Source organism: Bacillus rossius, chromosome 17 (assembly GCF_032445375.1).
Source record: "Bacillus rossius redtenbacheri isolate Brsri chromosome 17, Brsri_v3, whole genome shotgun sequence".
NCBI lineage: Eukaryota > Metazoa > Arthropoda > Insecta > Phasmatodea > Bacillidae > Bacillus > Bacillus rossius.
In genome coordinates, this window is record NC_086344.1 from 5,293,542 (window position 1) to 5,318,520 (window position 24,979).

At 40.5% G+C, this 24,979-nt stretch overlaps 2 protein-coding genes across 4 annotated transcripts in view; both read left to right on the forward strand.

Moving 5' to 3' along the window:
- The first annotated feature begins 476 nt into the window (after positions 1-476).
- LOC134540926 (activity-regulated cytoskeleton-associated protein-like) lies at positions 477-1,133 on the forward strand. Its single transcript, XM_063384003.1, has one exon. The coding sequence runs from the start codon at positions 477-479 to the stop codon at positions 1,131-1,133; it is 657 nt and encodes a 218-aa protein (XP_063240073.1).
- A 4,735-nt stretch (positions 1,134-5,868) lies between these two features.
- Positions 5,869-24,979, forward strand: part of LOC134540930 (ADP-ribosylation factor GTPase-activating protein 1) — a 47,281-nt gene continuing 28,170 nt past the window's right edge. For all 3 annotated transcript variants that reach the window (XM_063384008.1, XM_063384010.1, XM_063384009.1), the window contains exons 1-5: positions 5,869-6,124; positions 11,120-11,287; positions 14,242-14,355; positions 14,810-15,036; positions 15,995-16,109. In XM_063384008.1, coding sequence (XP_063240078.1) covers positions 6,065-6,124; positions 11,120-11,287; positions 14,242-14,355; positions 14,810-15,036; positions 15,995-16,109 — 684 coding nt within the window. In that variant the 5' untranslated portion in view covers positions 5,869-6,064. The remainder of the gene's footprint in view (positions 6,125-11,119; positions 11,288-14,241; positions 14,356-14,809; positions 15,037-15,994; positions 16,110-24,979) is intronic.

Genomic DNA, 24,979 nt, shown 5'->3' on the forward strand with positions numbered 1-24,979 from the left:
CTGCCTCTACGAGAGCCATCAGCAAAGCTGGAGCAAACATCCACTTCCAGGAGTGCAGACAACACCTGGTGGCGCCCAACAGAAGTACCGCGATGGAGGTTACACCGTGTGCCGCCCCAGATTGCAGTGCCCAGGATGGACCCCAAACCCCCTGCGTGTGTTGCAGGACATTATTCCACTTGCAGTGTCTGGGACACAATAAGCGAGACCTCGATCCCCAAGACTTCATCCACATATGCCAAACCTGCCGAGAACAATTGCGGGACCAGAAGCCAACGTCAGTTGTACCACGCCGATGCTTCGCCCAAGGCTGCCCACGGACTGCCCTAGTACTTACCACCTGCAAGAGCTGCTATCGGGAGTACCATTTATCCTGCTTAGGCTGGGAGGACACCCCACTGAACCTCACAGAACTCTCTTTCAAGTGCGGGATATGTAGGAACATCCCAGAAATTCCCAGTGGCGCCGAAACGAAGATGACACCGAGGCCTTTCCGGGGACAAGACCATGAGGATCCTGTCAAACAGCTCCAGCACTGGGAGCAGGCCCTACAGACCCAGGGGATTCCCCAGGGCGAATGGATTGACCATGTCGGAGGACTACTAATGGGAGAAGCTATTGGATGGTGGAAGAGTCATGAAGGACTTTACGACACCTGGGAAGATTTCGCCTCAAGTTTCGCCAACCAGTTCGGCAGCCTGCCACGAATCGCGGAACTTACTGCCCAGTTGTTCAGCCGCAAGCAGAAGGACAGCGAGGAGATAGAGAGTTTCCTCGCCCGCAAGAAGAAACTATATGAACGCCTCTACCCTGATAGAAATGTGAAGGAATTCCTTCCTACGGCACTGGAATTGGTCAGACCCAACCTACGGCCATTCCTCAGACATCCACCTCCCAAGGATTGGGCAGAGCTACATCTCCGAGCAACCGCAGTACAACGGGACTATCAAGAGATCCGGAGCACTCCCACGGGAAAAGTGAACACCTTCCCCACTCGGGAAGAGAAACCTGTCAGCCGCCAGGAGGTACCAAAATGCTGGTACTGCCCTGAGAGGCACTTCAACGCAGAATGCCCGGTCCGACGCCAACAGCGGGACACCCAGGACAAGAAGCCCTTGCAGGGAAACGCATAAGGGGAAGGAAACCTACCTCCGGAACCTTCCCCAAGGGAATGGAGGAATACAAGAACCCGCTGGCCATATCAAGAGAACCAGAGGGAGCTGGGCAAGTGACGAGCATCCAGCAGAACCACCCTCGGGTCCTACCCCGCCTTTCCGTACAGCTGGGCCCTCACCAAATCTATGCATTACTGGATTCTGCAGCCACTACCAGTTACGTAAAAGCTGAGTTGGTTCAGAAGACTGGAGCCGCCATGACCACACAAGTACAGTATGCCCAACTGGCACAACGAAACACCCGTATTATGCTCCAAGGCAGGACCTCCTTGAGATGCCACATTGGAGACAGGGAAGTGCCAGTTTCCTGCTGGGTAGCCGAGGACCTCCATGAAGACATGATACTGGGGCAAGACTGGCTTATTGAACAAAAGGCTGTTATGGATTTCGAAGCAGAGCGGATATGTTTTGGAAGAGCTCCACGCCAAACCCTCTACTGGGTAGCCCGGCGAGTAACTGAGACATCCCTACCGGAACTATCATTGGCAGACCTACAACAAGCCTTCCCTGAGTCTCTTCAACAACAATTGGTTGATATGCTCCAGCCCTATAGAGTTGTATTCATGCCCAATGGAAACCTGCCACGAACTTCAAGTGCATGTCACCAAATCACGCTGAAAGACAACCGTCCCATCTACTGTAGGCCGGGGGATCCTCCACACCTCAAGCGGAAGTTGATTGCAGAACAGGTGGCTGAAATGCAGGAGGCGGATATCATAGAGCCCAGCCGGTCTCCATACAACTCGAAAATTGTCATAGTGACAAAAAAGGACAAGACACCACGCTTCTGCATTAACTTCCAGCCGCTGAATGAGGCGACAGTCAGTGCAGCGCCCCCGGCAGTAAATATCCACGAAACGCTTAAAGCCATTGGGACAGCACGGGTATTTTCCACCCTGGATCTTAAATCAGGGTACTGGCAGATCCCCATGCACCCAGACTCCAAGCATTTGACTGCCTTCACCACTCCGACAGGGGAGCGTTATCAGTTCAAAGTCATGCCCTTCGGCCTGAAGAACGCCCCTAGTACGTTCCAGCAAATGATGTCACAGGATGTATTACCGGACCTCATTGGGCAATGCTGCTTTGCCTACCTCGATGACATTATTATTTTTTCCAACTCTTGGGAGGAGCACCTAACCCATCTAGCACAAGTACTGGAACGGTGTCAGTTACACCATCTAACTTGTCATCTAAAAAAATGTCACTTTGGAAAGAGCCAATTGGAGTACCTGGGACACATCGTTTCAGCAGATGGAAACGAAGCTAATCCAGAGAAAATACAGGCCATCATGGAAGCTGAAGCGCCCAGATCGGTACGTCAAGTCCGGAAGCTAATGGGTCTCTGCAATTGGATCAGGGAATTTGTACCACATTTCTCTAGTATCTGCCAACCCATTACCGATCTGCTGAGCCCCCAAGTGCGCTTTCACTGGGGGGCCGAACAAGCACAAGCCCTGGCAGACCTCCGCAAGACATTCTCCCAGATCAAGAGGCTAGGCCGACCCGACCCAACCCAGCCATTCACGCTACAAACAGATGCCAGCCAAAAGGGACTAGGAGCGGTACTATACCAGGAACCGACTCCGGGAAACCGAAGGATCATTTCCTATGCCAGCACCAAGCTATCACCGGCAGAACAAAAATACCACAGCAATGAGCTGGAGTGCTTGGCCATCATGTGGGCCATCAAGCGATTTCGGCCATACCTGGAAGACCAGCATTTCACGTTGCGCACCGACAACAGGGCACTTACGTGGCTGGGATCCATGAAGGACAGTAAGGCGAAACTCGCCCGCTGGGCATTGATGTTACAGGAGTTCGATTTCACCATTGAGCATTGCGCCGGGAAAGACAATGAGTTCGCAGACGCCTTGTCACGAGCACCCACAGGACCACCACTGGAAGATGACTTCCAAGACTACGACAGGATGGTCGCAGACCCGAACCCACTCCCTCCAACAGCAACGGAAGGGATGAGCCTACAACAAACGGGGATCCTAGGAGAAAGTCTCTGCCAAGCCATAACACAGGGTCAACAAGCAGACCCAGGCATTTGTATGATGGTGCAGCGCTTGCAGCGCATACATAATACCCCACCTTCTGAGCAATCGCCCGCTGATCAACAGTTTGCTCGCACCCACCGCCTCCACCCCACTGGCCTAGTGAGATGGCCTGACAAGGGGGTCAACCCGCAACTATTAGTTCCCCGAGCCTTAAGGGAAAGGGTAGTAAGGGAATACCATGATGCGGATCTCGCCGGCCACCCCGGCATGGCGGAAACCCGGAGGGCAATCCAAAAGGGATACACCTGGGACGGGATAAAGAGGGATGTGGAAGAGTATGTAGGGCAATGCTATCGGTGCAACACGGCCAAAGCACACCGACCTGCGGGGCCCGACCACCTTCATCCTCGCCGCCCAGAGAAACTCTGGGAAACAGTAGCAGCCGACCTCATGGGGCCATACCCCAAGAGTGCCCGGGGAAATCGGTTCCTATTAGTGGTGACCGACCTTTTCTCCCGATGGGTGGAGGCATTTCCCTTAAGAAACTCTAAAGCACCAAGGTTAATACAAACCTTGGAGAATGAAGTCTTCTTACGCTGGGGATATCCCAAACAGATCCTTACAGACAATGGGAAGCAATTCACCGGAGAACAATGGGACAAAGCCTGCAAGCGATGGCGAGTGAACCGATGGACCACCGCACTGTACCACCCCAGGGGGAACCCCACCGAGCGAAGGAATCAAGAAATTAAAAAGGGAATACGGATTCGGCTTGGGGAAGACCACCGCCAATGGGACTCGCATATCCCATCGATATTATTCTCCCTTCGGAACAGATACAATGAAGCGCTCGGCTGCAGCCCCAGCCAGTTGCTGCTGGGAAACGAACTTCCCCGACCGGGAGAATGGGAGTTACCCACTACCCAACCCCAAAAAGCCGAAGTCCGACAACAAGCCGCCAGAGAACATCAGTCTCAATACCACCAAAGGGTTCACCCTGCGTCTCCTGAAGGAGTGCAAGAATCAACACTCCAAGTAGGGGACTGGGCCTACTGGCGGACACACCCAATGTCCTCACAGGGGGATAACTTCTGCGCCAGCCTCTCCCCTAGGTGGCAGGGACCCTACCCAATAGTGGGGAGACGCGGGCAAGTGCTCGCCCTAGAAATGAATCCTCAGAAGACCATCAAGGTCCACCAAAAGGACCTACGAAAATCCCCACTAAGGGATCCCACCGGAAAACCTAACTCAGGCCCAGATAACCTCCGCAAATCCCCATCATTAGGGACGATGTCATCAGGACCACAGGACACTCGGCAAGAGGAAAACACCACTCCAAGAAGACACTCCAGTCCATGCCAGAGGCTACGACCACGGGATCGCCTCACCAAACCGGCACGGTACCGGTTGTCATAAAGCGAAGTGTAGTGGCCAGTGTAGAGGAGCCAGCCCTGGGACTGAAGCCCAGCGTGCTGACTCCTGGCATGTGCAACGATCCCAGTCAAGACCACAGAGGGAGGGGGGCGAATTGTCATACCCACCATTTTGGCCTCGGCTGGTATAATAGCACAAGCCCCAGGTGCGCCACCCCTCCTACACACTCTATGGGCAGGACATTTAGTTCGCCACCCGCCCCTAGAAGGCAGACAAAGGGGAATGTAAAGTAAGGTGACTTTGTCTACCTGCCCCGTCTAACTCAGGGCAAATATGTAAATATATGGTGTGGTGACAAGAAACTGTTAATGATACAAGTGAATGTAAAGAGTTTTGTAAGTCGAATATGTATGCACAGGAAGGGTACAGATGTGCCCTCCCTACTGAATATGTACATATTTTGTATATTTACCCTGGCTGAGCTAAGCCAGGCAGAAAGCTCTTCCCAGTATTTCTGGGCCAATAAAAGTGACTGAATACTTGAGCAGTATTGTTTTAGGCAGCGACCTCTCTGGAGGACCGCTCCTCCCCCTTCCTTCCTCTGGTAGGCAGCGACCTCTCTGCAGGACCGCTCCTCCTCCTTCCTTCCTTCTCTGGTAGGCAGCGACCTCTCTGCAGGACCGCTCCTCCTTCCCTCCTCCTCTGGTAGGCAGCGACCTCTCTGGAGGACCGCTCCTCCCCCTTCCTTCCTCTGGTAGGCAGCGACCTCTCTGCAGGACCGCTCCTCCTCCTTCCTTCCTTCTCTGGTAGGCAGCGACCTCTCTGCAGGACCGCTCCTCCTTCCCTCCTCCTCTGGTAGGCAGCGACCTCTCTGGAGGACCGCTCCTCCCCCTTCCTTCCTCTGGTAGGCAGCGACCTCTCTGCAGGACCGCTCCTCCTCCTTCCTTCCTTCTCTGGTAGGCAGCGACCTCTCTGCAGGACCGCTCCTCCTCCTTCCCCCCTCCTCCTCTGGTAGGCAGCGACCTCTCTGGGGGACCACTCCTACCTCTCCCTGTGCTTGGGCAGCGACCTCTATTTGGGGACCGCTCCCGCTCCTCACCTCTGCCCGATCTTCCCCTGCTCTTGGGCAGCGACCACTGTTCGGGGACCGCTCCCGCTCCTCCTCTCTGCCTGGGACAAGTCACTATCATTGTTATAATTGTTAGTAGAATAATACTTTTATTAATTTAATATTTTTATTTTGCCGCAGGCTGCTAGGTCATTGCCTGACAGTCAGGCTGTGCATACAGTAGGAAAAAAAAAAATCCCTGTGTGTAATAATGGTTACAAGTTTACACGTCAACGTCTGTGGAGGACGACCTGTTTTGATTGAAATATTAACGTAGTATTACATTAATTTATTGTTGGCAAAGAATGACGTGTAACTATTGTTGATATAAGAGACTGACTGCACAATAATTCGCATAATATAGCTTCTTTTTTTCGTACCAGAACAAGAGTTGATAAGACATGGCAAGTCCACGAACCCGCCGTGTCCTCCAAGAACTTAAACCGACTAATGAAAATAGTGTAAGATGCATATTTTTGTTACATTATCACGGTATGAAATTATTTCAATGCATTAACCTACAAGTTTTTCATCGGTCTACCAATCGACTTGACGATTACATAAAATTTGAAAGTTGTTAAAAGTTGCGCACAAACATTATAAGTAGTAGTCTAGTATACTAAAATTAGTTTTGAAAATTTAGCAGTTTGTGTGCAGAACATATTGTAGAAATATCAATGACCGATGCATGTCTGCTAAATATTTAGCTCTACAATGGCTTATATGTGAAGCAGTGTATGCTGATAAACCTTTGGCCATATGGATGATTTATTTATTTATAGTAATTTCAGCATAATAACTGGGTAAATGTTGAAAGTTGCTGCTGATTGGAAACTAAAATAAATCCATGTAATAAGTTCTATCTATAAGTATAAACTATACTAATTGAAATATTGAAAGGGTGAAGTTTGTAGAGTCACTGCTTATATTTGTAAAATTGGAATATATGTGTTAACATAACAGATCTAACCTAACCAAACTTTTTTTTTTAATATTCACCTTAATATCAATAAGTCCAAAACCTTCACTTGTATACAAAATATTTCAATATTTTAATGGACCATTCAGTAATATACCTGAGTGGTACTAAGCCCTAATTACAGGGAAAATATTTTTGGTAATTTTTTTCCATTTAATTCCTATACGCCATTACTTTTCACAATTAAAATAATCTATGTTGTATTCAAATAGTTTTACTAAAATAAAAATATTTCATTGTGATTGGTACATAACAGATCAATTCTTTGTGTATTGGCGGTATACTTAAGAGAGATTCAGGAATGCCTTCATTCACTTAACTGTTAAAACGAAAAAGAATCATCTTGTTCAGTGTCATCCAATACTGTCATTGAATTGAATAGAGCTCTCTTGCTATTGGGAACAAACCCGGTGGTAAGTTGTCCCCCCTCCCCCCTTTTTTTTTCTTTACTTTCCTTTTGCCACCACCTGAATTGTACTAGGCTATGTAAATTTTTTGCCAACACACACACTATGTATTCCATTGCCCAATCGTCTTTCTTATGATCAGCGAGTTTTACCCCTTTCCATTCTCCCTTTCTGTCTAAATACTTTCCTGGATTCATCCCTTCTACTTCTAGATTTCCCTCTCTCAATGCCGTTACCCATCTTTTCCATCATCCCACACAGTTCTCAGTATCTGTTACATCTTAACTAACCTCTCTGTCAGCCTTTACATTTTAGGCTCTCCCAACTTATTTCTTTCATTAGCACTGACTTCAGTCTCATCGGACCAATGGTAGTTTTGACATGCCCCGAAGGACAAGACTACACATTACAGAATGTGATTGACCAATCACATGCAATCCGGCTGGAAGGTAGCATCTGGCAGCCGCCTGTCGACAATAGACTCTGTTATTTTGGTTGATTGTTCTGTATTGCGTATCCAGTATAGTTTAAAATAAAATATTTTAAAAAAAGACAAGATTTGGAGGTTTTGCTATTCAAAGCTGTATAATTACCAAAATCTATTTGATTTTGGAACGTATTTATAAAACTTTGGGGATTGTTTTTTTCCAGGAGAAATTACACTTTAACGTAAATAATTAAAATAAAGTTTGTGATGCGAAATAGACTAAATAAATTTGATTTTAAGAATTTTATATAAACTGGATGTGCAATAAGGAACAGTTACCAACCCTATTTGTGTACAAATGTATGGAGATCTTTCTGGTGCCAGAAAATAACAGGTTTATATTCTTGGGTGCAGGGTAATTGTGGACATTAACATCTGTACTGAGGGAAGGTAAATTTAGCGTTGAAGTAAAGATATTAATTGTGATGCAGAAATACAATAAATACAATTGAAATTAATTTTTTGTACTGTATTAAAAAAATTTTTTCTCTATCCAAAATTAGTAAATGGGTCAGATCCAAATTTTCTCTAATCCAAATACCAAATATTTGAGTAGGCTACCTCGAATATACCCCTCAAATCCGAATCTAGGTGTAAAATGTCAAAATTAAAATAATGTACAAGAAATAAAAAATATTAACTATGGTGTTAAAAAATTCTACCCTTTAAATGTTTGTTTCACTAATTAAGTTTCCAGAATCAACAAATATGGTAATTTTATAGTTACATGTTAAAAGTACAAAATTTTGGGGAATGGTAACCGGATAGGTATGAAGAAAAAAATTGGCCTAGTAAACTTTAAAGGTTATCGGTGTTGAATTTTTTAAATTTATTTTTTTTCCTTTGATATTTTTTTTAGAATCTTTTTCCTCAAATATTGACTCCTTCGAATACTAAAGATTTGATTGGACCATTTTATTGGCCCATGCCTAAGCAAAAACTCTGAAACCGTAAATGTTGGATCCTCAAACTCCACTTAGGGCCACTATTATTTATTTCCTTGTGTACAACAGTGACCTCCATACATCTCGGCTACAATTGTGTTTTATGTAGGCCTAAGTGTGGATCATCAAGAATTTAGTTATTTTTCAGGGTCCAGCCAGGAGCATATGCAGAAGTATTTTTTCAGGGGGGGGGGGGGGTAGAACCACTTTTCCCATTGTTTGTTTTCTAATTATTTTTAATTGTTGGTGAGAATGATAGATTTTTTTGGATTTTGGTTAGGGAGAGGGGGGGTTATACCTATACCTATTTTCCCAGTTGTGTATGCTCATGTCCAGCATCAGAGAAAACCTTGAAATATCATGTAATTTCAAGTTTTTGAAAGAAATCAGTGATTTTGGGGAATTTAAATGAAATGGTTAGACAAAGGCTTGTCCTATATCGTTCAATATTTATCTTGTGCAATTTAGTTAATTTTGAGCAGAGTTGTATATTTTTGGCACATGAATTTCATCTGTAATGGTGCCTCGGAGTGCAATGTAAGAAACACAGCTTTGTGCATAGTTTCCAGGATTTTTGTTACTGAACAAATATTTCTGTCACAGCATTAAAAAAAACAGTTAAGTGTGCTGTGACCATGGCAGTGTTTGAAATTCACATAAAAATTGATATTGGTAGTTTTGGTAAACAAAAAATTACAAAATACGTGAAGGAAAAGGTCAGGAAATTTTGTTTTTGGGTTTTGCTCGACCTGCTGTTTTTTTCTTCTTAATGGACTTCTAATTGAATAACTCTGGTATAAATTACATGTGGACAGCAACACATTAAAAATAGTTTTTCTTGGCTATGTAAGCTTCAAATTTAATCCTGCCATACTGATGAAGTCCCATAACGTTTCTTCTTTCTGATTGTGCATTATTTCTATAGAATGAAAGGACTAGGGAGAAAGTCCTTATTTTAAAATTGAGGGAAGTCTTGTGATGGTAAGTCATTAGCCTTGCATTCTAGGGGACCCAGGAAGGGTGCAATATGTAGGATTCTATGGCCGAAGGGTTTTGCACGTGAGGTAAACAGACTCATCGTATCGCTTAGGGGTTTGGAGCTTATATGAATGCAATAAGCTGGACACTTTATAATTTTTAAAACTTTGCTGCAATGGCTTCCTGTTTTGCCTGTGTCATGTCTCGAGTTGATGAAACATTAAGCAAAAATAAATATAAATTAAAAAGTACTTGTGAATTTTAGGTACCAAACCAAGCGTTTTTCAATTAGTGTGATGCTATGTAAAACTTCAGTAGACATCCAATATTCCGGAATCCAATGGTCCAGAAAGTCTGATGGTCCGGCACCGCGTAGGAATGTACGGACTCGAGCCAACTAAGTGATTCTAAGCTAAAATTAATTTTATATATATATATGTATGTATGTATATATATATATATATTAGCTATAATTGGAAAAGAAAACGCTTTTACAGTATGCACATAAGTGGCAGTCAGAAGCGTTCTGTGCAGCCTGGAAATAAGTTCAGTTGACAGACAAACTTAGTTTTGGCCTGTGTTTGCGTTGAAATGTTCATCCTTATGTTCCTGCTGAACAATGTTTGCAGCTGAGCACCATCTTGCAGACATATTTGCTCTACAACTTAGCGTTTATTGATAAAGGGATATACCATCGGTTGATTCAGCATTTTTGGTGATATGGCACTAGAAACATCCCGAACTGGCCAGATCGTCATAAGTTTACTCTACTTGTCTTGATTGGTTATCAGTTGGAACAGATGTTGTATATATTTTCAGATGCCCTTAACTTTTTTATATAACAATTTAGTGAAAAGTACCTACTTTCATTACTAAACATCAAAACTGTACATCATTGACTGCTCAGCCATCAAATTTACAAGGTGTACACATTCTGAAATTCAGGGGAAACAAGGAAATATCAAGGTAGTTGGAATTGGTCAGGTAATTTTCTTGAGATCCCATAATAGTCATGGAAATTTCCAGTGATGGTGATTTGGGTGGAAAATGTCATGCTCTAGTCTGCCATCACCCAGACTATGAAATTATTATTATTATTTTAGATTGTTTTAGTGCATAGTTATATTCTCTATAAAATGTTGTATTCAAGGTTCTGTTTGAAAATAAAAAAAGTGGTGAGAGAATTCTATGGTTATCGGGTGGAAAATAAAAAAAAGTGGTGAGAGAATTCGATGACAACGTGGTTTGTGGAGGCTGGGTTTTATTTATTCTGTTAAGAAATTTGTAATAAAAATTGTCAGGGAAGTTTGAAATTTCGTGTCTGGTAAAAGTCTGGTAAGTTTTTGTTTTAGAATTGTGTGGACGGACTATAATCATCTATGTACTATAAATGCATCTCCGATGTAGCTTGGCTTCTGGGTTGTAGCTGTGTCCTTGGCAAAAAATTCACAAACGTTTTGGTCGACATTGCAGTCACCATCATAAGGCAGCAGTAGGTAACTGCTCCCTGATGATGGTGACTGCAATGTCGACCAAAACGTCGGTGGATTATTCGCCAAGGACACGGCTACAACCCAGAAGCCAAGCTACTTCAGACAATGGCCGTGAAAGCCTGCGAACATCGTATCTCCGATGTTCTACCATTGCCAATGCTTCCCCAGAAATGTTTCGAGTGCGGCGCCCACAACCCGCAGTGGGCGTCCGTGACGTACGGAATATGGATCTGCTTGGAGTGCTCGGGGAAGCACCGGGGCCTCGGCGTCCACCTGTCGTTTGTGCGCTCCGTCAGCATGGACAAGTGGAAGGACGTCGAGCTGGAGAAGATGAAGGTACCTATGCTATTTTCAGGCATCGTGCCGGTCTGGGAAACATTATAAAATCCTGGCTGGGAAATTTTGGAGTGGGTCCAAGAAAAATATGGAAATATCAAAGAAAATTTAAGACCGTCAGATGAAACAGAAATGCATTATGACATTTGTGCCTGAAAAAATGTGTCTGCTAAATAATTTCCGTTTAGGACTAAGATTTCCTCTAACTGCTGAAACAATATAAGCCCTAACTTGGGATTGTTGAAATAATATTATTTATGATAAAAATTAGTACATTATTAATCAAAAATTCTCCTGCAGAAGAGTTGTCATACTTCACAAATTTATGTTTTTTTGTTTAATTTATACATTTTGTTTCAATAGCAACATTTCAAAAAATGTCTAAAATTCGTAGTTTTTAAAAATTAGGATACATACCTAGAAAATTGAGGGAAAATTACTTCTGAATTTCTTTAGCAAACATGTGATAGTGATTCTGGTTCCCACCAAGACTGTAAGGGTTTTATTCTCTGCGGGGTCAAACCCAACATTTTTTGCACATGGTAAATATGGTGGACTTTGCTGTAAGGTAGGCTGTTTTTCTCCACCAATGCATTCAAACTTTTCTTATCCCCCACCAAGGCATCATTCACTTCTTATTCCAAACAATGTATTCAGTCACTTCTTATCTCCATTAGTGCATTCAGTCAGGTATTATTCCTACAATGTATATATGTGTACCACTTATCCCCACCAATTCATTCAGTCATTTCTTAATCCCATCAATGCATTCATTCTCTTCTTATTACCATCATTTCCTTCAGTCACTTCTTATTCCCAGAAATACATCATTCACTTCTTATACCCACTTCCAATTGATCCATTCACCATTCATCCCCACCAATGCATTCCATAATTTCTTTTAGCAATTAATGCATTCAGTCACTTCTTATTCCCAACAATATGTTCAGTTTATTCCCACCAATTTAATCCATCACTTTGTATTCCCACCATAATGTCCAAAAATGTTTGATCCCCAACAGTGCATTCCAACACTTATTATTCCCACCTATGTGTTCAGTCGTGTTTTATCCCCACCAATGCATTCTTATCAATTATATTTCAAACCAATGCATTCAGTAACTTTTATCCCACCTATGCTATCCATCACTACTTATCCTGACCAACGCATTCAGTCACTTCTTATTCCCACCAATGCATCAATCACTTCTTATTTCCAAAAGGCATTCATTTACTTCAAATACACACCAATGCAACATTACTTCTTATTCCTTTCAATGCATTCAGTCACTTCTTATCCCCACCAATTCAAAAGTCACTACTTATTCCACCATTTCGTTCAAAAACATTTTATCCCCATCAATGCACTCCGTCACTTCTTATTCCCACCAATGCATTCAGTAACTTTTATCCCCACCAATGTATTTCATATCTCTTTATCTCCACTAATGGATTTAGTCACTTGCATCATTCACTTTTTAGTCTCTAAAATGTATTCATCACTTCTTATTCCAACCAATGCTTTCAGTTACTTTTTATTTCCACCAATGGATTCAGTCACTTTTTATTTCCTAGGTGGAAATTAATTTTATATTCCTACTATTACAAAATTCACTTCTTAGACTTCCAATGCATTCAGTCTCATCATGTTCCTACCAAAGCATCATTCACTTTTTATTCCAACTAATGCATTCAGTAATTTCCTATTCCCATATTGCACCATTCACTTTTTATTTCCACAAATGGTTTGAGTAACTTTATATCTCCACTATTGTATTCCATCACTCCTGATCTCACCAATACATTCAAATACTTCTAATCTTCATCTTCACCAATTAATTCCTTAATGTATCCCCACCAATGCAATCAGTCACTTCATATTTCCACAAAAAACATACTACACTTATTATTCCCACCAATACATTCAGTCCCTTTTTATCCCTACCTGTCCAGTCCATCATTTCTTATCCCCACCAAAGCATTCAGTCACTTATCCCCACTAATGCATGCAGTCACTCGTATTCCCAACAATGTATCATTCACTTTTCTTTCCCACCAATGTGTTCAGTCACTTCTTATTCCCACCAATGCATAAAATACTTTTATTCTCACCAATGCATTTAAATTCTTTTTATTCCCAACAATGCAACATTCACTTTTTATTCCTACCAATGAATTCAGTTGCTTCTTACCACTTCTTATTGCCACTAATATATTCAGTCACTTTTTATCTTCACCAATTCATTCAATCACTTCCTTTCCCCACCAATGCATTCAGTCATTTCTTATTCCTACGAATGCATCATTAAATTATAATCCCCACCAATGTATAAGTCACTTATTATTCCCAAAAATGCATTGTATTACTTTTTTTTTGTCAATTTAGTATATTAATTTTTGTATATTAGTTACTTTTAATTCCTAGTAAATTATAGTGGAATGATTTTATATGATTTGGCAAAATCTTTGGGTTAATGTTGAATGTCTTAATTTTGTTTGAAACAATTATGTTGAAATTTCTTTTGTGTGCATTAATGGTTTTATATTTAGTGTGTATTAAATGGATCATGAATGAGTGCTAATAATTAGCATATTAGTAAATTAACAACTGCAGGCCTTCTTCTTTTTATGTCTTAGTCATTCTGGTAACATTACCTAAATGAAAAATTATATTTTTTGTAACCATCATAGTAACATTTAAATGTTTGGTCAAGTTTAAGATATGTGGGAAATATAACTGAAAACTGTTTTGAAAACTTAGATAAGCAATTTTGAAATTTTTTTTTCCATCTTGTTAAATTAGGCCTAAGTGCCCTAAGTAACTATTTTTGACATAGTGTAGTTTACCTAAGCAACAATTTTTATTTACTTATTTTTATGGTATTATTGTATCATGTGTGTTATTTTTGTTTAGTCATAACCCTTACATTTTTTTTTTTAATTTTGTGTGTGAGGTCGGTGGAAACAGAAGGGCTCGAGAATTTCTGGAATCCCAGCCTGACTGGAACGAAGCGATGCCCATCCAACAGCGCTACAACACGAAGGCAGCGGCATTGTATCGAGACAAGGTATACATATTTTGGAAAACCACTGGTCTGCTATAATTCAGTTCCGCATAGGTTGCCGGTGAAAACATCAAACTGGTTCAAAGTTTAAACGGTGCTGGTTGCACAGGGGTGAATGCAGGTTTGACTTCTGGGGCTGACGGGTGAAGCTTCCTTTAGAAAAGGTCCTGATATTGAGCTTAATTGACTTAATATTTATAAACTTATAACTAGTGATAGGTCAAATCCCAATTTTATAGAATCCAGATCTCGAATCGGAATCCCAGTGGGTGCCTCGAATACGCCTCTGGAATCTGAATCTAGGTGTCAAGTGACAAAAATGAAATAATATACTCTAAATGAAACATATTAACTATGATGTTAGAACATTGTAATGTTTAAATGGTTTTTATAACGAACTACTATATTCCCCAAATAAAAACATATTGTAATATTATTAATGTGAATTGTTGGGCAGGTGGCCACCCTGGCGCGCGGCGAGGCCTGGGACGAGGCGAGGTCGCCGGCGCAGGGCCACGCGGGCGGCTCGCCGAGGAGGCCCGGGAGCGCGTCCCCGCCGGGCGGCGACGCGCCGGGCTACCAGTCGGGCGGCGGCTACCGCACCCTCGACTCCCAGCAGGCCTTCGACAACCAGAAGGAGGCCTTCTTCGCCCGCAAGCAGAACGAGAACCTGACCAGGCCAGAGTGAGTACCTCCGCACCTCAGGGTCGGAAACAAACCAAACCTAGTTGTTTTTTTTAAATCCAGGTTTTTGAAGTGAAACTTCATTGCTGAGGGGGCTACAATTTTGGAGCGTTAGGAAAATTTTGTCCACATGAGGGGAATGGTCAGGTACGTGGTAGGGGAACCAGGAGAGATGGGGAATAGTCAGGTACATGGTGGAGGAACTGGTAGAGGAGACAGGTGGGGAGAGGCAGAAGTGATGCAGCATACGTGCACATTTGCATACTTGCACTCAACAAACAAAGACCATATTCCTGTTATGGAATATTATGTGGTGGTTATATCCTGTTGACAACAGCAATTTTTTGCTTAATTTGTGTTTTTGTCTTTAGGGTATTTTTTAGTTTTCCTCTACAGACATACATGTGCTTAGCAATGGTGTATGTCCAAAAGTCAATACAATTATATTACAATAAAAATTATAATCAAATAAAGTTACATTTAAAATGAATATAACATAACAGAAAAAAACATAACGATGATTAAATACATTAGCAATGTCTTGAAGGTAAAATTGTGCTTCAGGAATACATTAAAAAAAATTTAACTTAAAAGAAAAGGCTTAAACCCTCTATAGTGTTATAAATCTATACCAATCTATAAAAGCATAACATGCTTTTTTTTTTTTTGTGGAACTTCATTTTTATTTATAGTATGAGCATCATATTTGTGTAAATATTTCAAATGCAGTCTTCCCGTCTTTTTTTTACAGGGTATTTATTAAAAAAAATTTTTTTAATTTAGATACAAAAATGTTTATTTGCTTGTTACGCATAAAGAGCAACAATTTGTATTTTTGCTAAAAGTACCGAGGATATCAAATTGAAAACAGTGTCAAATCTTTAAATTCGAGAACCATTTCAACTCTTTAGTTTCAGTCCGCTGATTGTCGGTGATGTGTGGTTCGCGGTTGTTCCAGTGGTGTTCCTCCGAGCCAGGGCGGGAAGTATTCCGGCTTCGGCTACACGATGGACCCGCCACCTCGGAGCAGCAGCCAGGAGTTCTTCGACAGCGCTGTTTCCTCTCTTGCCAGTGTAAGTTTCCTGTTGTACCTCACTGCGAGCCGAGTGGGGTAGGGGGCCGATGGTGGTACACATGCTGGGATGGGTAGCCTCAGCCCCTGGACATAGCTGCACCTCTAACACCTTTCTGGCTTGCGCATGCGGCGTGATCCGCATCCACGCCCGTGGGGGCCCCGGGGCGGCAGGGCCGTGAGGCTAAGAGCGCCGGGTTACTAAAGAAAAGGGGGGGAAACCCCTGTAACGGGCTTAATGTACTTCACTTAGGGATGGGGCGAATCCTGATTTCCTCGAATCCGAATCCTAACTCAAATCCTCGACTGGAATTGCCGAATCTCGAACCCAAACCTGAATCTTTTAACAGATGATGACCACATATCGAATGTAAGTGAGATGTATTTTGCTTGCACTAAAAGTCCCTTGACTTTCTCACATGTTGTTTGGTACATTTCTGGTATAAGTGTATATAAAGACAAAAATTATTTCTTGAGAAATTTCAGATTTAGTACAGATTAGCGGTTAGGATTTTTTTCTATAAATAACTAGAGGTCTGCAAGCCTAAGAATTTTACTTCGAGCCGAGCTCGAGCGAGCCTACTTGAAACATCTCGAGCTTCGAGCGAGCTCGAGCTTGAACTTTTGTGGTACAGTTACAATTTGGGAAATTATTTTTATCTTAAACTTAGTACATATAATGTTTGAATAAAGTATTAAAATTAAGTGGGCTTATTAATTTTGGGTAACTATTTACAGTGTGTGTTTACATTTTGCACTGCTAGAAAAGAAAAACATTTTTTTCTATTGAATCTTACCTGTTTCCATTGGTTCATTAGTAACTGATATCATCCAACCAACATAACCACAGTTTACAAGTATATGTTTGTGTAAATGTAACATATCTTTGGAATAATTTCATCCTTGTCAATTTTTCTGGAGTCCTTACTGAGCTTCAACAAACTTAGCACCAAAAATCATGTTGTTTGAAAAGTACATTCACATTGTTTCAACATTTCCACTTTTCAGCACAATAATTCTGAGAGAGATTGTCATAGAGTATTAAATTCTGTTCTTTAATCCATCATGCAGAAAAATAATTTGTTCTACACGTTCAGGAGTTAAATTATCTCTACGATTGGAGATATTTTTGCCAGCAGAAGAGAAGCGTCTTTCGCTGGAAACCTGCGTGACTGGAATGCTTTAGTAAAATTGCTTAACCTCAAAATTAGTGTCATAAATATCTGTAACTGGTCATTAAAGTTTAATCAATTGAAAGCAATAAAAATAAAATCATTTTACTTAATTCAATCTATACTTGAAAAAAAACATACGCACAAAAAACCTACATGGAAATTAAAGTTTTCAATATCCTGAAGACTGAAATATGTTTACTCATGTCATCAAATGTAGAGCTGTACTGAAGAAGCAGATTTTGCCAATATTTAGTTGAATCTGTATTTCTGCCGACTTCCGATACGCTTGTTATTTTTCGGCCAATATTACTGAAAAACGAAAGAGACTGTCATAACCTAAAAATCACCTAAACATCCACGAGTACCATTTTCACTTTTCTTTGTAGTACTGCATTCTTTCAGATCGCATTATTTCTTAGAAACATGTGCCAACTGTACATATCAAAATTTAACATCCTTTTTTTTCAACATTGTTCTTTAATTTTATGTCATAAATAATACATTACTATCACGGTAAATATACATCTCGGTTGTTACGGTAACTATAGTGCAAATGTGGTAGCTATCTGCTTCTGTAGTAACTATGGTATCTACAAAGAATCTTTAGTTCTTTTCATGGTAATTATCTTACAATAACTATTGGGTTTGTACTGTAGTTATGGTACATCATCCATATTTCTTCGTATGTTGTTGTTCATTTGTCTTTTCTTCATATTTACGTGCGCCATTACTATTTGAGACAGAAACTTTCATAAAAAATTTTAACGGGACTTTATATCACACATTTAATGGCGTAAACGATGAGACCTCGGGCAATTTAAACGCTTTATACGGAAAAACCTACCATGCGGGACCTTGTAAGCGGGTTTTACTGTTTTTTTTTCTCAACAATATGTTATGGCTAGAGGTAAGATTGTATGGTAAATTGTGTTAAATCAATATAACACCACAAAGAATGTCAATGTAACACTGAAATGCTAGTTAATACACCATTTAGCACTGAAACGTAACTAAAAACATGAAATCAATCGGCAGTTTGACAACACTTAACACTAATTACAAAATATATTTTTTTTATGGTAATTTCATTGTAGGTAATTTATTTTACATGAATTTTTACCAAAAATGTATTAACTAAATGGATTGGAAAAAATTAATACGTATTATATTAGTTTTATTTTGTACACTTTTTGTAACATTTTTTTACATTATGAAGACATTTTTCAAATTTACTAAATTTGTAGATTAATTTTTATTTTTCTGAATAGTTTTTTTCTAGACATGCAAATTATTAATGTTTTAATTGTATAAGCGCATCATGTGTCAGTCAAAATTAATATGACTGTTTCTGTGAAAAAGGTATTAGGAAATATATTAGTATCATATATAAGCTATGAATAAAGACAATGTTTGAAAAATAAAAAAAAACACTAAACCTCCTGATTTAAAAATGAAGTTGACCAGGCACAACAAATATACAAAGACATGTACAAAACGACAACATAAGAGACAAAAGACAAAACACAGATAAATACATTAATTAGTTACACAAAAAAAATTTACACAGAGCAACTGATCATTCACAGAGAAGATTACACCCGAAAATTACTACAGAGTAAAACAAAAACAGAGTAATGAATAAAAACAAAGCAGAATTAATAGGCTACTTAACTAAATTGCATGTTTCGTTTGTTAGTTTGTGACTAACCTCTAAATTAGGTCATTGTTCTTATGAAGGATGCACAAGAAAGATTTCAATCGACTATTAAATTGAGGGACACTCAAACCAGTATTGTCAAGTATATAATTGCATTTAATTTTGTGATTGTAACATTTTTGAATAATGAGAGCATCTCATTGTGTTCTACAATCAGAAAGGAAACTCAAAGATTGTTTTTCAATATAAAAATTTCTTAAGATAAATTTGCAAAATCATCGTAAAATTTAAGTTCCACATTGGTGTAGAAAAGTTGTTTTAACAAGTTTTTTCAAATTTTCTGGATGGTTTATTCCATACCCTGGCCCCATAGTGAAACCTCTTTCCTAAATATTAGGGTCTTGCAAATGTAAATGACGCAGTCTAATGCTAGAGTGGCCTAGAGTGACTATTTCATCAACTGCGGTCACTCACATAAAATAATTGGTTATTTTCTTCCGGCGGTGATAAGCAGAAGTGTAAACTGCGTAAAACACCTTGGGAAGTTATTTTTTTTATTTCTTGTGCCAATAATTAGGATGGTTATTTAAAAATATGAATTATAACAAAAATAACAGCCCTAGTATATATCCCCCTTAAGGCAGTTCGATATGGTGGTTGTCGTCAGGCTAAGGAGGAAGTGTTGACCTCCATTTGCTTGTATTTCATTAATCTTTCTTTTATATTGACATGGCTTTTGGCATTTCTACCTTTTCCCCCCACTTTTATTTTTGTGTAAACATCTTGGCTCTTGGTGGGAGTAATTTCTTGAATGTAATGGAAGTTGCATGGAATGGATATATGTAACCATGGTGCTGCCATCTGTGACGTATGGAGCAAACCATTTTATAGTATTAAATGTTCAGTGAATTTTAACAAGATGGGCAGTATTTTAATAAAATTATTTTTGAATATCAGGTTCTAGCTGGGGTTAGTATTTTTTTTTTTTTGTCTTTTTCCCTTTTATCGAAGAAGTTTTATTATATAGTTTAACCTTTCACTCTCCAAATTGAATGATTCAATAATCAACGTAGCTTCTCCGGCAATGTATTCTAGCGGCGGGTGCGGAAACTACGTGTGATTCACATCAAGAAATGCAATTGAAAACACAAATTTCGTAAATTTATCACACTCAGCATTATTTTAAAGAATTCTACGTTAAATTTTGTGTTCGAGATTAGTTTTATAAATGTATTTGCTACATGAGGACACATGAATTTGCACGTTACAAATGTTATATGTTTAAAAATCACTTGCTAGTACTGAAAGACTTCCTCACATTTTTTTTCCCTCCTACCACTATTGGTACTACTGGTGGCTGTGACTCACCATGTCTGTCAGCTAAGACACTGGTCTGTAAAACCAGAAATTCAAATCCTGGTTAGATCCTGTTTGTGTATTTCCTTGGTTTTCATAAACTACTTCAAACAAAGCACAATACCTTTCTCAATGTCCTACATACAGTCAAACTTCTCTGAAACGACCCCTCACGGTTCCCAGGAATAGGGTCGTAATAGGGGGGGGGGGGGGTCGTAATATGTTTTCCGAAATTTTCAGTTGATTTCACCCCCCCCCCCCCCCCTTCTCAAATCGCTACTCGTTAAGAAACCAAACCAGCCGTACAATGGCAGGATGCTGTCACACTCACAATGCTAGACGGCTTTGCTTTAAACCCACTTCAACCTTCATGACAAGTCCGTTGCCCTACAGGCCACCTCTAAAGAAAATATGTCATAAGACAGTTTATTTTTACTGGTTAGTTTACATGTACGTTTTCTGCTTGCCGTTGTTAAATACACAAGAACCCCGATGTCAAGAACCCCGGATTTAACGAAGCAGTGATTTTACGAATACATTCTCGGGATACAAGATATCGGTTGATCACTTCGTATACTTGTTCATAACTGGCTCAGGGTCGATAAAGGCGTGTCAAGAGCATTATAGTAATATCATCGCCGCGAAGCAGGTGCGAGGCAGCTTTACACGAAGCGTGCAACGGAACGCAATTAAAAAAAAATTATTTAGTAACTCGCGGTGAACATGCGACCAAGGTGCAAAATCAGAAAAAAAATTAAAAAAAAAAAAGAATTGAGAAAGATCATTAAAATCTGTTAATTTTAACACACGGCCTATTTTTGTGTCAACTTTAATACTTCCAATAATGTTCATGTAAGAATAACAAAAAAATAATGGGACATTTCCTTTAAATATATGGCAGCTGTAGGTTCTGCAACGCGAGTGGGCGCACACGAAGCTCGCCCGGCTGGCTGGGGGCAGCGGCTTCATGACACATAAGCTCACCCCTACCTCCCCTCGTTAACATTCTTCAAGGCTAGCTCATCCCTCCCAGACACACAAACCATCTAGTGTCCTCCCTTATAACACCCCAACTTCGCTCTCCTTTGAAAAACCTTCAGTGAGAAAATGCTCATTTCACCCTCCCTTCTCCCATAAAATTTTGCTATTATGAATGGGGTACTAAAGCGGTGAGGGAGGGGTAAGATCATTGTAAATATTGTAGTACCCCTCCCTCCTCAAAAACACGCCCAAAAAAAATATGTCAAAATATGTCACTTTTCACACCAAGTTCGAGTTCAGTCATCTCTGGCAAGAAATTGACAAGCTTTCAAACTTTATAACCTACACGTATTGCCAGATGTTTTCAGCCTGATCCATGCAAGTTCTTTAGCCACGTTTTGAATGAAAACAACTGGCGGGCCAGTGTTGTGCCCTGTTTTGCGGACACATAAAGCTTTTATCAATTTTCTGACAGTTTTAATATATTTTTACTCTCGTTAAAATGAAGCAGATAACGTGATTGTTAACAAGTACAAGCAGCGCACGGTACGGGGAGAGGGTGAGCAAGGGCGAGCGAGCGGCCGACTACCATGTTCACACACTGTGAGCGGAGGGTTTTTCCTGTATTGTATTAATAGTAATTAATATTTAATGGTATTTTATTTATTAAGTCATAATACACAAAATCGGGGGGAAAAAAGAAAGAAAAACTGCATAAGTCATTAACAATAGAATAGTTCACAAATTCAAGCCAGAAAATATACCAAATCGGACTTCAAAAACTAAGCAAACATTGTCAACCGATAGTAATCAAAATCAAGAGAAATCCAGCAGGTAGCTTTGCCTTAACTGCGTACCACACTGACACTCGCAAAAAGCTAAATGTAAACACGTTACCACAAAAACCTTTATCTGCACCCTGCTGGCAAAAGTACGTGGAATGGGGGTTGTCAAGCGCTGACAGCGGTGGACAGGAAGTGGTATCTATTTATAGATATGCGCTGCCTACGGCAGTACAGGACTCGGCAAGAGAAACGCAGTAACATGCTACTCACCACAAAAAAACTTATTTTCTGTCGAATTTTCTTCGGATTTTCAGCAATTTTTTCTAAGCCTGTGCGAATATCAGTTTTTTATTTCGAATTCGAATACGAATACCAAATTATTCTCGAATACGAATATTGAGTTCGAATAATTGGAATGAGAATTGAAATCCCATAAAACATGTTATATCTAGGCATGGGCCGGTCGAATCCTCGAATCCTCGAATCCCACCGAATCTCTAGTATTCAAAAGATTCGAAATTCGAGGGAAAAGATTCGGGATTCAAGGAAAAATATTGATGTAAATGTAGTACTTTAAAAACTTAAATGCTTACAATTTACTTGGCCTGTTTACGTTTTCCTTGGAACACATCCTATTGAGGTACAGTAGAACCTCGTTAATACGTGATGGTCAGGACCGAGATAATCACGGACTAGCGATTAAAAGCCCGGAAGGTCTTGTCAAGCTTCTCAGACACCTGCGTGCAGCTGGGTTAAGGCCGTTCACGGTAAGGGCCGGCCGTCTTCGAATTAGTGTCTCGGCTTAAAAAAAATACAGCACTGCCTAGCCATTAGTTCACGGTCATTTACAACAGACGAAGAGAGAAAGATAAGATCGTGCTGACCTTGCACCCTCCCCCCTCGCCCACTTCGTACAGCCGAATGCCAGCCAGACACGTCACTCGCCAGGCGCCTGCCGTGCGTTGGCGGGTGGAAACAAACAAAGGGAGACGGGAAGCAGAAGTCAGGACATCCCCCTCAAGTTTAAAGAGTGACAAATGTGACAGCTAAAAGGGGGACGACAAAGGGTCGGTACAAACCTTGGGTACAAACAGCGTTGCAGAGTTTGGCGGCCCACGCGATGGCTGGCAGTGTTTGCCGGCCGCCGGCCCGCGTGACGTTAATTTTAAGCACTGACAATTTTTACTTCTCTTTTTTCTGCTCTTTTAAATCGTCCCGGATTATCCGATTCCCGAATTAGTGCATCACGGATTAACGAGGTTCTACTGTATTGTACTTTTAATTCGTTATTATATAAAAAAAAATTATGAAGCATGTACTGATTTGGGAAACTTACTTTATATTCATGAACATGGATGCATTGTCGCTACATTGGCATTAAATAAGGCATAAATCACATATTTATTCTCAGAATATGCAAAAAAATAAAATAAAGCATTTTTGGGATCTAGACTAAATATGAATCTTGTTTTTTTTAAATAACTTTACAGAGAAATCTGTTACTTAGTAATACAACAGTAATGCCGACTTTCATCACAAGTTACGGTCGCACATGTAGTAATAACAATGAAATAATGAATGACAAAAATTAATACATTATACAATTATTATTTTAATCGCAATTCAATTTTAAATATTCTGATACACGTTCTATTTATGAATTTTTTTAGGACCAAGTTTGGTTTGTGTAGACTACCAACGTTAAAATATGTATTATCTGAGAATTCCATGATGGCCAACCCATAGAAAACACATTTACTTCACAATCTTGGTACACCATGTAACGTGATCGCAAGCTTTTAAGTAAGTTCTTGGCAAGAGTTTTTTTTTTTTTTTTGACGCGTGGGACAGGATAATTGCCTGAGCTGTCACTATGCGAGGAATTTGGAAAGGGTATAAAGTGGGGGGGGGGGGGGGGTTGTGTTTGCCGCCTGCATCCGGTCATTTGCTGTGTATTATCCTATTGAAAAACATTGACGTAGCATGTTAGGCTTTTGGAGTCTTTTCTGTGAGTATGCGGCCAGATGTTTTCCACATGGTCTGTACAATTTTCTTTCTCTTCGCCGTCACGTTCGGAACGAAATTACAGTGCCGACAAACCATGTTTCACCCTCTAATCTGAAAACTGTCACCTATAACGTCCCGGTTGTATGGATTTTACAGACACGTATTTATCTTTATCAGTATGCTGACAGTTCAAATCTATTTTAAAACGACCTGACGACACTCTTCTACATAAAATACGTTAGTTATCGCTCCGAATTACTGTGTTCAAATGGGCTTTACGTGGCCAGATGTAGTGATCCCGCTCAGCCTTTTTCGTAAATGACTGAATATTCGCTTTTTCGAAGTGTTAGTATTCGAAATCGAATCGAATACGAATAATAAACTATTCGTTTTGATATTCGAAAATTCGAATATTCGCACAGGCCTAATTTTTTCACGGTTCCTCGAAATTGGGTTGTAATAGAGAGATGGTCTCAATAAATGGGGTCGCAACAAAAAGGTTTTACTGTATAACCATATTTACGTGAATATAATGCGATGGTTTTTACGGAAACTGCTAAACCTAAAAGTTAAAAGAGTCATATTATATCGCAAACTTGTATCTTGCCACTGGAAGATGTGTACTTACAGAGATGGGAATAGCTCAGTTGAAAAACTACATGCTCTGCCTTGTAACTGTGTCGCTGAAGCCTTTTTAGACCGCTGGTATTACTGCCTGTGAACTGCTTCATGTATGCTACTTTAGTCCGCTCTTGTTTATGGCTTTCTGAACCTTGTTGGGGGGTAGGAGGTGTCAGCAGGCGTGATGAGACAGGATAACACTTTAGGATGCCATGAAGTGGAGGGGGGGGGGGGAAGTAGTTTCACTGCAGCTGCTAGCCCCCATGTCTTTCTCTTTCAGGTGACCACC